Raw genomic sequence first — 14,745 nt, 5'->3', positions numbered from 1 at the left:
ATATAAAACTTGTGCCCCTCCATGATGGAAGGGGTCAGTGTACTCCATCTGCCCCTTTTTGTATTTGAGCCCGTTGAGCAAGCACTAGGGTGGCTGGGGGAGGGAAGGGCTTATGCCTACAGAACAAGTCATGTCCATCTATGTGTTGAGAGTCTCCTCTACAGTGAGTCCTTCTGGCGGGGATATCCGCAGAGAATACAGACATCCTCTCTCTCCATGCCCCTTGTTACAGGTCTGGCCACAGCCTCTCCCTCACAGGTCTCCTTGTTACCAATCTTCCATTCACATTCTTGAGCATCCAGCCAAACCACCCACCCCACGAGTACGTGCAGATCTGCATTTCTGGACTTCTGTCTCCATCTCGATAGAGTGGACAACCACAGGCACTGTTTGAAGTCCTGTCCGCTGAGAGGCTTTTCCTTCTGCGATGTCTCTGAGCCCGTCCCATGGTGCTGCGGCCATCCACTCTCAGCTGGTACCAGGACGGAGGTTTTTCTTCTTCCATCATTTGATCCTAGGGAGTTCGTCACATGGCCTTAGGTGTTGGGTGAGGGAGAGGTGACAGTGTGGCAGGAAGAGCTGGCGGAGTCTGAGCTGTTTCACTTCCACCTGAGAGAATGGGGCTAAACATACCTAGCTCTGTGGCTGAATGGATCAGATGACACCCGGTTCGGGATGCACAGCTCAGGCTGCCTCGTCACTGGGTGTCTCGTGGCCGTGTTCAGTTCTACCAGAGCCCAGGAGCAGACCAGAAACTAGTTTTCTAGTTGTAAATTGTTATTTGCAGACGAGGACATGACTTTGTTCTGGGTGCTAGGGGTATGCAGTGAGATCGTCCACTAGGGCTGGCGGGAGGCTCCACACACCATGTCTAAATCCCAGACTATTTAAACACTGTTGGGCCTGCTGGAACATGAGGCTCGACGGGCAGAGCACCTTGCACGGCAGCCCGAATCTGCTTTGGGAGCCGTCCAAACCCAGCAGTCTAGAGCTGACTCAGCGAACGGTCTGGAGCAGCACACGCAGATGGGCATACGCAGATGGGCACACACTGTCTCTCAAATCCGAAGGGGGCCACCAACTGCACTGCTTTGATCTTAGCAGTAGGCGTAGCAACCTTTCACTTGGAGGGGACAGCCTGACATTTCCTAACCCCTAGGGCCCTACAAATTTCACCCCGGTTACGGGCCCTGAATGTCCCTGGGGTTTAGACCACACCCTCTGGCGGGCGTGGGTCTTGCCAAGGCATCTGGTGCAGTCGCTATTTCCTGTTCACTGGGCACAGCCCGATGTCATCAGTGTCGTGCATCGGCGTTCTGTTATACAGACAAAGGTCTCTACAGGTCAAACTATGACGGAGAACAAAAAAGCTGACATAGCCCCACGTTAAGAACTGCTGCCCTGCCAAGGGAAAGCAAATGGCTTTTGGTGGTCCTTACTAAACGACACAGAGAACAACACTCCAGCCCAGAAGCTGAACTCAAAGACAGACACTGCATCAATTTGCTTTAGTGAAGAAACCACATCTGGAAAAGCAGCTGTCTGAGTCACCACCCCACGGAGTTCAACAAAACATTCTCCAGGTCCCGTCCACTGTACAGTGTGGAAACTAGTCTAGTGTGTGAGCGCAGTGGGGAGTTCTAGGAGCCTTCCCCTCATCTACCCAAATAGCCCTTCTACCTAAATAGGGAGACAGGAATGCTGGGATGGACTTAACACACAACTTTGGCCCAGGAGCTAAGTGGAAGCTTAGCCTGGGTTACTGGGGACAGGAGAAGAGGGTGACTGACCAGCCGCAGGAGGCGGAGGTCTGTCTGGTTCTGCTGAGACTCCGAGGTGCTTGCCCATGGCAAAGACAGCCAAGTCAGTCTCAGTTTGGAGACAGGGAGGGTCTTCAGCTGTTACGAGAGCTGGCAGCTCTGCTTAGAACCTGCAGAGAGACCGATGCCCAGCCAAGCTGTGTCTCCACCAAATGCCTAACACATTTCAGCTTTCCTCAGGGAGGCTGGCTGGATGGCAAGGAAGTCAGGCCTGGAGAAGTGGGAATGAAGAAGGAGAAGGAGTAGAGCAGGCGGGGAATGAAGAATTGCTACGGTGCATACCAAGCGGTTTTTAATAAGAGGGGAGAGACGTCAAGGACTCCGGAGCGTGGATGTTCAGTGTTCTCCCATTCGCGAGGTGAGTGGTAGAAACTGCCCTGGAATGTTTCCTGCTTTCGTTCAGGGACCCAGACTCCTTCCATGCTGTTGCCCCACCTTCCTCTGGGACATTGTTCTCATCCACAGGGCCCTTGATACCTAGGTTTTATCTGCTCAAAAGGGGAAGAGAGGATGGAAGGGCACGTGTCCAGTAGTTGAAGACCTACACTGGGGAGAGGGTCACGAAACTTCCACTCACATTCGATGGGTACGAACTTAATGGCTGGGCCTGGCCCAGCTGCAAAGGCACTGGGAAATGTCATCTGGTTGGGCAGCCTATTGCTAAGGAAGGAGAGAACAGATGTTGGCGAACAGCTAGCAGCCTCTAACCCGAGGAATAGCTGAATGAGGAGAGGCACAGGCAGACGGCTGGAGAAAATCAGACTCTGAGTCCAGACCGGAAGATGCTGTGAACCTCCACTCACTTGTTCCACATATGGGGAAATGGAGGCCCTACATAGACTGGCATCTGGTTGGGTCAGGTCCCACTATGAGTGAGCTAGAGCCAAGAGTCCTTTCCCTGGTCCCATTCTGTGTCTCGGAACACCAGGGAGAGAACCTAGGGTGGAGGACAGGAAGAGAGAACACACAGACATTTGCTCAGAATCCGTTAGCTGCCAAACTTTCTATGCAGTGCTGTGGAGGGACGGAGGGATGAAGCTGATGTGGGGCTCTCAGCACCACCCCCTTCACTGTGGAAATGGGCTTCCCCAAAGTTCCCACTGTTCACAGAAAGGTCTGTGGTGGGGAGCACAGTAAGGTCAGACTTTCTTCCACTCACTGGCTTTTCACTACCAAAGGCGCAGAATCACCTGTCCAGGTCACTCCAGCACATCCCCGAAGACCTGTCTGGTCGTCCCCCCCGCAACCTGGGCACACATTGGCTAAAGGCCTCAGTCTTCCCATCTCTAAAATGGAGTTGATAATACTGCTAGCTGCCATCCAGTGAACACTAACTATGCCCTAGGAAATTTGCATGAATTATTCTTAACTCTGCAAAACATTGATTTTTATGTTTCACTGATGAAGAGACAGAGGTTCAGAGAGTTAACTACCCAAGGTACAAGGGGTAGTTTGGGTTACTGGACTCCCTCATAGGATGCTATGTCCACAGCCCTTGCCATGCGACTCTGGAGCAGGTTCCACTGTGTGTGGAGCTCGTTCCCTGTGCCAAGGTGCTGGGCTGGCCCCTGTGACCACCTCGGGCCAGTGGAATGTTGGTGGAAGGACCGGACACAAGCAGAGGCTTTAATGTCCTGTTCTGTTTGTCTTAGCCTTCGTGCCCTGGTGATCGTCACAAGAAAATCACGTCCCGGGTAGTTGCTGGCCTTTTCGTCTGGGCCCCCGAATGAAAATAGAACAGACCTGAGCCCAGCTTGTGGCCTGGAATAGAGCTTACGTGTTCAGGCCGGCCCCTGTCTGTGACCTGTGAGCATCTGTGGTCAGAAGCCATCATGTTGGGAGAGGTTTGTTACAAAGCATTATTACAGCAATCATTGACTGATACAGTGGCAGACCTGGAATTGGAAGCCAAAGGCTCTAGAAGCCAGAGGCCTTCCTGTTTTCTCCAGGGCCAAGGTCACTGGGAATTACAGTTGAGATCATATAATAAAAATGTCAGGTGTCAGATTAAAAAATTCAGAAGAAATGCTAGTTGTTATTCATTGTATTCAATGTTGCATTTTCAAGAGTACATTGATGACGCTGAGTCATTTCAGGGTTGCTGGGGACGTGTAGGAGTTACATTGCCCAGGCTTCTGAGACAGACATTCACTAGGCAAAGGTAAATGTCTTCAGTAATGAGCAGCCCTCAAAGGAGCCTGATATTTTAAAACTTCTAAAATATCTTCCCATCCATGATTTCATTACACCAATCAAAGACTAGAGAGGTAGAAAAAAAGGTATTATCCCCACCTCATAGATGAGTAATAAGCCCAGAGGGGCTAAGCGACTTGCCTGAGATCACCCAGCTGAGGCGTGGACAGGCAGGATTTGAACGTAGCCTGCTTGCTCCTATCCAAAGCTTCTAATAACTCCGGATCAGAGTCACCCATTCACCCCTGCATTAGTCCCCAGGAGCATGGTAGTATCTGGCAGACATAGAGTGCTCAGGAAATGCAAGCAAAAGTCAAAAAGGGATGGAAAGAGGGGGCTGTGGGCAATGGAGGACAGCAGCCTGTTTGGGCAGGGCCCGAACAACTTTGCTCCAGAAACGAAGATGCTAATCAGGGGCGGTTCCCAGGCTTCTCTACCTATTGATCTCCCAAGCACTGAGCCCATCTCAGCCACACATACCCCAGGCGGCCACACCCTGGCAGAGAAGACGAGCCAAGCAGCAGGGCTCCCTGATAAGGCATCCAGCCCAGTTCCCCAAAATCAGCTGCCTGGACACTGGTGTCAGCCCGACTTTGGCTTGCCTACGTGCAGACAGCACCTCAAACGGGGAGACCTACTTTACCTTGCCCCCAAACCCCCAGATAAACAGAGAACACCTCTCTTGTTTTCCCTCAATCACCATCCCCCCCAACCTTGAAAGCAGGTGGCAGACTCAGAGACTCCATTCCCACGCTAGGCCACCGGCACACCGCCTTCTACATTCATTAACTGTACATTTTAATTACTTCTGAGTTGATCAAAATGAAAACACTGATGTGTACAGGGTTTCTCCTGGTTGTAAAGTAAGTCATGGTGACGATGGCGCAGGAGAGACTCTGTGCACTTGAACACATCCGTCCAGACTTCCCACATACTAGGTCCTGGTCTAAGCACTTTGCAAGCATCAATTCATTTAATCCTCACAACAACCCTATGAGGTGGGTACTCCTATTATCTCCATTTTACAAATGAGGAAATTGAGGCCAGAGGTTAAGGAACTTGTTCAAGGTCACAAAGCCAGTGTGAGTGTGTGTGTGTGTGTGTGTGTGTGTGCTCAAGCGCACGCGCGCGTCAGAGCCAGAATTTAAACCCAGGCTGTCTGGCTGGAGTCCAGTCTCCTTCCTCCTTTGCTCCTCTGGGTGCTTTCTGCAAACCATCTCCGCCTGAGCTGTGGCTGGTCAGTGTAGGTGGGGGGCACACCCCGCATTAGATGTTCAGCACAGTCTGGAGTTGCTCCACTCATCGCCTGCACCCAGCTAGATGAACCCCCTGAAGGCTCGTGTCTCTGAATGAACACTGTGCAGGCCACAGTGCCTGGTTCCCCTGGTGCCCCTGGAATACGGGAGCCGTGAATTTTGAGGGAGGAGAGGTAGCAGCATCCTGACCCTCTGCTTCAGGAACAGGGGCTCAGACAGATGTGACCAAGGCCACACAGCTGTAAGTTCTGGTCACTGGGCATCCAAGGGCCTCCAGATTCCACGCTAAATACTACAGCACTGATTCTTTAGTAGTGAGGGCATTATATTGTAGTGAGGGCATTATATTAACTGATTGGCATCAGTTAAACAAAACTTGACAACCTTTCACTATTACAAGGAGCTTCAAGGAAGTCTTTTGACTTGTTTGCCCACTTCCTCAGCCCGCAGCCCTAGGCTGGGATCGTTGGGTCTGCACATTTTAAGTCTGGACACTACTAGGGTTACTTTCTCAACACGCGGCCCCAATTTACCATCTCCTGTCTCCCCAGGCTAAAAGAGTCCCTGCTTTCTGTGCTGTGTGTGTTCAACTTTAAAAACCCTTCAGAGACCGTATGAGGGGTTTCTGGGACAAGTTCTGAAGGGGCACAGGATTTCTCTTAACAGAACCTCCCTTCTCCCGGACAGCTGTCAGAAATGGCTTGGGTGTAGAGACTTTTTTTTTTTTTTTAAGATTTTATTTATTTATTTGACAGAGACAGATCACAAGTAGGCAGAGAGGCAGGCAGAGGGAGAGAGAGAGGGAAGCAGGCTCCCTGCTGAGCAGAGAGCCCGATGCGGGACTTGATCCCAGGACCCTGAAACCATGACCCGAGCCAAAGGCAGCGGCTCAACCACTGAGCCACCCAGGTGCCCCTAGAGACTTTTTTTTTAAGGCTTCTGCAGCTCACCCCTCTGGGAATAAGGCTCAGCTCCCAACGTCCTGAAAGTCCAGTGGACACCTGCCGTCAGGTCCGAGGTGCACTAGGCTACTAATGCAGACTAAAGGCGGGGGGTGATAAGGAGCATGCAGAGGTACGTTCCTCCGTCACTCACTAGAAAACCAGCTGCCACCTAGGCTCTGAGTAGGAGTTTCTTTTCATGTGGTTTCCTAAAATAGGAGTCGTAACCAGCTTGGGAAGCTTCGCCCAGAATGGAGAAACAGAATCGACCAGAAGAGTTGGTGAGATTACTCAGTCCACTGCTATCATTTATCAGATAAGGAAACTGAGAGCCAGAGCTGGTGAGCGAGCAACTCGAAGTAATACGGGAAAGGAACACAAGCAATGGCAGAATCCAGTTCGGAGCCAGGCGACCTGACTTCTAGCTGGGGGCTCTTCCTATCACAGCAGGGCCCATCCATCACCTCTGCTGAAGGTCCTTCTTTAAGTCTAGCTTTCTTCATGCTCTGTTGCTCCTGAAAATGGGCAGAACGGTAGGTTTCTTGAAAAGGGATGTCTGGATAAAAATCCCCATAGCGTATCTGTGCTTTTGTGCATCCTGTTCTCACTTCCTGGGGTTTCCTTCTCTGCCTAACTGGTTATGTTTTGTGAAAACATCCCCTCACTCCCCAGGGCAGCCGGTTGTCCTCCACTCTCTGGTTCCAGGCCCTGACCTTGCCCCAGCGCTCAGAACACTGGACGGTGCTCGCTGGCTCCTTCCATGTCTTCTCCACAAGATCTTCCATTCCTTGAGCGCACAGATGGATCAAATTCTCCTCTGCAACCCCAGCACACACCGTTAGCTCCAAGGGCACGGACTTTGGACCACCAACGCAGGCGGGGAGGGAGTTTATCCTACCCCATCAGCTCCTGGCTCCCCGTGGGAGTTCGGTGCCGCCGAAGGAAGTTTTGCAGTATGAGGAGCTTCTAATCCTGGAGCTGTGGAGTTTTCAACAGACGCTGCCTGGTGACGCCAAGTAGGCCAGACTGACAAATGAGTGGGCACGAAAAGGCACAGAAAGCCCTCACATGTGCCCAGGCCTCCAGGGCACAGGGCACTCTTCCAGGTGACCTCATGGGAGTGAACTCTGTAACCACTCTCCAGCACGACTCCCGTGAGGCTCCGCTCTTCTCCTTCTGCCAGGAAAACTCCCCAATCTGCTTAATCCAGACCCCAGGATATGGCACAGAGGGAAGCAGTCAATCAAGTTAGGAAATATGTGACTGGACCTAAACCAAACTTAGCTCATAGGATTTGGGAGGAAACTAAAAAAGTAAACACCTTACACAGGGAGCAGCTCCCGTAAGAACTACACCCTTGTCCTCAAGTAGGCTGAGCTTTCCCGGTTCTGGGTTTCTTAAGGCTTTTAGAAAAGAACACACAAGACATGGAATGTGGGTTTTCATTATCTCCAGTTTACTTAATTCGACTGTTTACACGCACGATCTGTGTGTGCATAACAGTGGCAAGAGCCATTCTCTAAATACAATATGCCGCTCAGATGGCGACAGACGCACATGGAGAATGAGGCGTCAGTGAATGAACCTCAGCAAGTGAGGCAAAACAAGCACGGCAGAGTTCTGGGATCCCAGATGCCCTTCAAAGCTTCCTGTTCAGCACCTGGAGACAACAGACACTTTCCAGAAGATGATGCACGACTATTTCAATGGGAGACCCAGACCTCAAATGGTACTCAAAAGTAGATGCTTGTTTCCCTGGCTTCCCAGAGGAGCCAAGAAGTTTAAAGGCTTGGAGGGCAAAAAGGGAGACAAGGGATTATTGTCTGCTGAGCACAGACGAAATGCGGGGCATTTTACCTACATCACCGCCCTTAATCCTCCCAGTTTCATCTCCTCCGTTGTCGAGATGTGGCCATGAAGCTTGCTGTGGTCAGACGGCTCTCAGCGGCGGTGCCAACACTGGAACCCACGTCTTGGGTTTCCCGAAGCCCACACTCTCAGCTACGCCAGGCGCTCTCACTGGGGGACACGGGGCATGTCCCCAAGAGAAAGGCGAGGGTGCTAAGACCGAACAGGAAGTGGTGAACGACCACTCAATACACGAGGGTCAGTCACGGACACTTTGCACAGAGTTAACTTAACGCTGAGCCTTAATCCCAACCGCGAAAGAGAAACGGCTGGAGATTTACATGCGGCAAATGAACATGTGGAGTCACCTAGTGCCTGCTGCCTTTTGGTGCTGAACACGAAACTTAGGAGAGAGCCCAACTCCTTCAACCAGCCTCGGCCACCTACGCCACACCCTCTTCCACTCCCCATTCACAAACGGAAACTCCAGAGGGCAGAAAATTTCTCAAGGGGCCCGTGACATCTGGCCAAGGCTCCCAGAGCACCCCGGTGACACCTATGGAATCTCAGCGCCAGTGTTTCTGCCACCTCTGGGTACAGTGGGTCACAAGTCCCATTTTCATGGATACAAATTAACATGCAGCTGGATGGGATACCAGCTACAGGTTTTTTAAATACATCTTTATAGGAAAGACAGTTTACCCTGAAGATTTTCTGGGCCTCAAGCTCTTAACAATCTAAGCTTGAGTTAAGGCAGTCAAGTGTAGTGCTTGTCGGTTAATGCTATTATCAGGCTTAACTTGGGGGGAGAGGAGGAACATCAAGGAAGCTTCCAGGATGATTATACAAAGTGCAAGGGGCCGGGTACAAAAGGCCTACGGACGCAGCCTGCGGGGGCATGGGGGATGGGAGGGTGCCCTGTCACAGAGCTGTAACCGCACCTTCATGGGTGGATAAGCCGCAGAAGGACAAGGTCAGACATCGGGAAGTGTGCAATGGGGAAAGAAAAGATTGATTTCAAGGCCAGCTGAACAGGCCTAGGTTTGGTCTGGTGTTGGTACAAGTAGGAGGGTGGGGCCAAAGTCACTCCGATATTTAATAAGGACATTTTTGCAAACAGGTTGGCTTCTTGCCATCAGAGGCAATGGAAGCATCTTCCTTCACCTCTGATCTATCATAATCTCATCCAAAATGTAAAAATCCCTTGGGCCAGAGCAGACTGATCGATGTACTTACTAACATGCTGTTTAGATTAACTGCCGATGCGTGGTCAGGAAAGTTTCAGTGCCAAGAATGTATTTTGCAAAGTTACTCTGACTCAGCTTAAAGTTCATTCTGTTGTCATGAAAACGTCTCCTTTCGGAATTTATTCTTTATAGAGAAAACAGCCCCTGAAGCGAGGTGGAATTTAATACTATAAGCCAAGAGTTTTGATTATAAAAAGTAAATCAGTGTTCTAAAAAAAAAAAAAAAAAGCAAAAAACCCCAACAAACCTCAAGCTATCTACACACGTACCAAAGGGCAGCATTGAAGTTCTGGGTTATTTTCGGGGGTTTTGTCAACAAAAAACAAATGCCATAGTTGTTATTAAAAACAACAAAGCATTTGCTCAAAATTGTAGGAAAAAAAGGTAACCTTATTGCTCCAAAAACCAATACATAATAGACAATACACACAGAAAACTAGCCATGTTCAAGACAAACCATAAGTGACTCTTAATCTCACAAAACAAACTGAGGGTTAATGGGGGGAGGGGGTTGGGGGGGTGGGATTATGGACATTGGGGAGGGTATGTGCTATGGTGAGTGCTGTGAAGTGTGTAAACCTGGCGATTCACAGACCTGTACCCCTGGGGAAAAAAAAATATTAATTTTTTTAAAAAAAAAAAACTTAAAAAAAAAAAAAAAAAAAAGAAAACTAGCCATGTGCATTACATAAATATCATCCAACACTCAGCCGGAGAGGCACTCCAGTGTCACTGGTTTGGTAGCTAATCACAAGTCAGTTGCAATATATAACATTCTGAGGATAAGCAAATACCTCCACCAGAGAGTGTCTTTCCGGCAGTTGGCTGGTTTATAAAGAACCCTGCTGGAAATAAATGCTTATGCAAAACTGACCCGAGGGCAATACTGTTAAACCACAGCATTAACCATACCAGACTCCAGGATCAGGGAGAGAATGATGGCAGCAGAGAAGGGTCCCAAGGCCCAGGCCTCCCCTTCAGCCACACAACAGAGGCTTTCCTAGTTCTGTACTCTCACTGAGCGTTAGCCCTGCCCTCCAGGGACAAAAGGAACATTACAGATTAAGGTCAAGCCTTGCCAGGGACAAAAAGTGCCGGACTGGGAATGGTGGCGCTTGTGACAAGAAGAGTGGGGATTAAACTCACTCCCCAGACTCCACCACCACTCACCAAAGCTTCCTGGTAAGCTTCCTCTTTGAAGTAGGGTCAATAATTTAGTTAAATAACTAAGAAAAATAATGAAAAAAATACATCAGCCATTGTCCTGCCATCACCCCTTTTGTTTCTCTTTTATTCCTTGTAACTGTCTCGCTTCAAATTCAAACTAGAGCTCTGGGGAGGCAGTCCTGGGGAAAAAGCCTTCAGATACCAAAATCCATAGGTCCCATACCAGCTCAGCAGACCAAACAAGGTGCCGAACACCTTCTGGGTCAAGTTGTGGAAGTAAACGGCTGTGCACAGAAACATACACACCCAGATGAAGGTCAGGCAGCCCAGGGCCACCACCAGGCTGGTGATGGCTGTGTGTAGGCAGTGGCTCCGGTCTGTCTTCACCTCATGCAGCACGGCCATCTCCTCCACAATCATAAGGGCGCAGAAGGTCAGCAGGAAGGAGTGGCCCGAGATGTCAAAGCCATGCCAAAAGCCTCCTCCCCCATGGCACTGCTGCTTATTCTGGTGCTCCTTTCTGACCCCGTCCAGGGAGGGCGACTGGTAGCAGCTGCCTGTGTAGTGTTCGATGTTAGAGAAGAGGGCTGTGCAGACATACCAGATGGCCGTGCCCACCAGCAGGGTACTCAGCCGCCGCAGGACCAGGCCGGCCTTGCCTGTCAGGTGGTAGTTGGTGAGGGCAATGAAAGGCAGGAGGAGACAGAAGGTCCAGGCCCAGGCCAGTTTGACAAAATACCTGGCAGAAGATGAAAGTGGAAGTGAAGACAGGGGACATGGCGGAGAGGAGACAAGGTCATGACTCGGGTCTCTAGACTCTCAATGGAGGGGAAATAAGGAAAGTTGATATAAAGCTACACATAACAACTTCACTTACTAAATTTCAAACAGAATAACTCCTAAATCCTTATTATTATCCCCATTTTACAGATAAGAAAACTGAGGTATGGAAGTATCATGACCAAAGTAGAGGTTCTAAGTGGTGGCGCTGGGATTCAAATCCCAGGCCTGTGATCTTAACCTGTGATCCAGGGCCTGGGAAAGTGGACACATAGAACACTCATGGTTACCCTGGGAAGAAGGTCTCATTTGCTCCGTTTCATAGAGAATGCAAGGCTCAGAAAAGTTCCGTAACTTGCCCAGGGTCACAATCACACTATCAGCGAGCCCAGAGTAAATCTAGGTTTGGCCAGCCCCAAAGCGCGTGTTTTTTCTACACCGTGGCTCTTTCCTCCATGGCAGCAATGATCTCAGAACAGAGTTTGAGTTCAAGCCAGAAGACCGGGTTCAAATCCTGACTCTGACTCAACCTGTTACCACACGTCTCCAGGCCTCAGTTTCCCCAGCTGTAAAATAGAGCTGAGAAGAACAAATGAGGTTGTTTTTTTTTTTTAAAGATTTTATTTATTTATCTGACAGACAGAGATCACAAGTAGGCAAAGAGGCAGGCAGAGAGAGAGGGAAGCAGGCTCCCTGCTGAGCAGAGAGCCCGATGCGGGCTCGATCCCAGGACCCTGAGATCATGACCCGAGCCAAAGTCAGAGGCATTAACCCACTGAGCCACCATCCAGGCACCCCAACAAATGAGTTTTTAAATCCCTCCCAGAGCCAATGATTCAGTCGTTCCCTCCAATTAGCACAGAGGCTTGGAACAAAATGTCAGAATCCGTGGTCATGGTTACCCACAAACAACAGGGGCTTGTCTGCCAGGCCACTTGGCTCCCAGCCCACCCAGGCCAGATAAAGCAGCGGCTGCCTGTCTGCCTCCCCTCGCTCGTCAAAGGTGGCTGACCTGGGGACCAGCCATGGGAAACACACATGCAAGAGGCTTGGGGCTACAACCACACTCATCACCATCTATTCTTAGCCCAGCCACCACCGATGGGTGAGGAAGGAAGGGGGGGCCAAGGACAGGATGACTTTTTCCTGGGTTTCCAGGGCTACTCAATCACCATCCAAGAGCCTGTCATTCACATCTTCCCTGGGAACTGACATGCACGATCTGTCACTGCTGGGGAGAGAAACCAGGGTTTTAAGTAGATAACCGAAGTTGGGCTGATTTTTTTGGGAGATCTTGCTGACACTCTAATTCTAAAGAATCTAAGCTCACTTCAAGGCAGAAGTTTTATCCTTCAGATAAAATTGTACTACTTTACTACTGCAAGTGTTTTTGTGCAAAACCCTTGAAATCCAGGAGTTAAAAACAATAAAGAAGAAAAGGCGCGAGCGGGTGGAGTTAAGGAGGTGTCTCAAAGAACACAACTGGGCTTGCTTCCCTGGGCCACTGCCATGAACTTTGAGTGGCTGAGAAGGTCCAAGGAGATCCAGGGTAAAGGTCAGAGGCTGGAGGACTCCGCTCCTCGGGGACTATCTCGGAGCGGGGTTCCCATCATAGGCGGGGGCGAGGCTCGCAAAGGTTAGCGGTGTCAGGGCGAGAAGGCACAGGTAGTGACGGGATTCTGTCACAAGCCGGGGATAGGGGCGGGGTGGGTATGGGGTCGGACTCCGCGCGGGGTCTGACGCAGATAGGCAGGAGGAAGGTGGCATCTCCAAGCAGGTCCGGGGCTTACTCCTAAGTCCAAGGGGAGGTGGGGGGGGCGCCGCGACAGAGGTTAATTCAACGCCCCATCCCCACCCCCCGAGCCCCGCACACGCGCGCGCGCACACACACAGCCCTGCCCGGCACTCCCTGCCCAGTCAACTCCAGCCGGCTCGTCTGGGCGTGCAGACATCAACTGCTAGTGACACAGCCATTCGGGGTTCCTCGGGCGCGACACGCGCGCAGATGCAGCTGTCACAATGAAGAGGGCCTCCCCGTCCCATGGCTCGTCCATCAGGGCAGCTAAGCCCCTGCTCTATGGACGAGGCGACGGGGGGTCGGCTAGGGCAGGGACAGGAGAGGACCCGGGGCGTACTCACACGTTGAAGACGTTGCGCTTGTTGCTGAGGTAGCTCTCGGGCAACGGGGAGAGCTCCTTGAGGAGGGAGCCCGCCAGCATGCAGGCCGCCAGCGCCCAGGGAAGGTAGCGCCGCACGGCCGCGTGCACCAGCGTTCTCCGGAGGAGCCTCGCGCAGCACTCCAGATGCTCCATGCCCGACCTCGTCGGCCACCGTCCGCTTCCCCGAATCCTCTCGGCCACCGTCGTGCCCTGCGCTCGGAAGAAGCCGCGGCGTCCCTTTGGACGCATGCGCGCCGCCCGCGAGCCCCACCCCGGAGCGCTCGCGCACACGCGCTCCCCCTCCCGGCCACTGGCGGCCTCTGCAGCGCGTCCACTCCGGAACGCCAGCCCTCTTCTCTTCCCAGTCCCGCCGCCAGGCGGCAGGCGAGGAGTCTTGTTCTGGGTCTGGGAAGAAGCTCTCCTGGGAGTATTTGCTGGAGATGGGGAAGAGTAAATGCAGTATGTAGGAATTAGAGAAGCGGTCATAGCACCATTTAGTCTCTCCTAAAAGCTTGGAGACACCGCCTCCATCCGCGCCTTAGTTTTCTCCTCTGTAAAACGGGGAGACAAGAGGAGCTCAACCCTTCGCAAGAGTTAGTGTATGAACCCGAGGTCATTAGGGTGATCCAGGTATAGGGAAATGAGATTTAATTTTATTAGAAAAGAAGTGCACAAAATAATTACTCAATTTAAATGTTTAGTTATTAGATTTTTTAAAAAAGCTTTTAAAACAACTATTGTACTGAGTGAAAATGCTGGACTCTGGGGGTTAGGATCAGATAACGGTGTGGTGACTCAGTCACTCGGTTTATCACAGAGCTAAACCCTCTGACCCCCCCCATCATGGCTGGGTTCCTAACTCAGTGTTTCCCAAATTTCAGGCTCCTCACCTCCCCCTATCCCGCATTGTATCAGTCTCTTAGGACTGCCATAACAAATTACTACAAACTTCTTTTTTTATTTCTTTTATTTATTTATTTATTTTTAAAGATTTTATTTACTTGAGAGAACAAGAGCATGAGCAGGGGGCAGGAAGAGGGAGAAGCAGACTCCTCGCTGAGCAGGGAGTCTGATGCAGGGCTCTATCCCAGGACCCTGAGATCACAACCCCAGCCAAAGACAGACCCCCCAGTGGACTGAGCCACCCAGATGCCCCTAAAGTTCTTTTTTTTTTTTTAATTAATTTATTTATTTATTTGAGAGAGAGGGACAGAGATAGCAAGAGAGAGCATAGGTGGGAAGGAGAGAGAGAAGTAAGCTCCCCACTGAGCAGGAAACCGGTTGTTTCCTGTTTCCTACTACAAACTCCTTGGCTTAGAACAACAGAAATTTAT

The 14,745-nt window shown here is 50.9% G+C and overlaps 1 protein-coding gene across 1 annotated transcript; it reads right to left on the bottom strand.

Annotated features, from left to right (window-relative positions):
• Positions 1 to 9,978: 9,978 nt before the first annotated feature.
• On the bottom strand, positions 9,979 to 13,614 carry LOC111141675 (fat storage inducing transmembrane protein 2). The gene is made up of 2 exons (XM_022494422.1): positions 13,392 to 13,614; positions 9,979 to 11,211 (listed from the first exon to the last, which is right to left on the bottom strand). The coding sequence occupies exons 1-2, from the start codon at positions 13,562 to 13,564 to the stop codon at positions 10,596 to 10,598; spliced, it is 789 nt and encodes a 262-aa protein (XP_022350130.1). The 5' UTR covers positions 13,565 to 13,614; the 3' UTR covers positions 9,979 to 10,595.
• Between the last annotated feature and the right edge of the window lie 1,131 nt (positions 13,615 to 14,745).

The sequence above is a fragment of the Enhydra lutris genome, unplaced genomic scaffold, assembly GCF_002288905.1.
Source record: "Enhydra lutris kenyoni isolate GAN:26980312 unplaced genomic scaffold, ASM228890v2 scaffoldscaffold6, whole genome shotgun sequence".
Taxonomy (NCBI): domain Eukaryota; kingdom Metazoa; phylum Chordata; class Mammalia; order Carnivora; family Mustelidae; genus Enhydra; species Enhydra lutris.
This window is presented reverse-complemented; position numbering and strand designations above follow the sequence as displayed.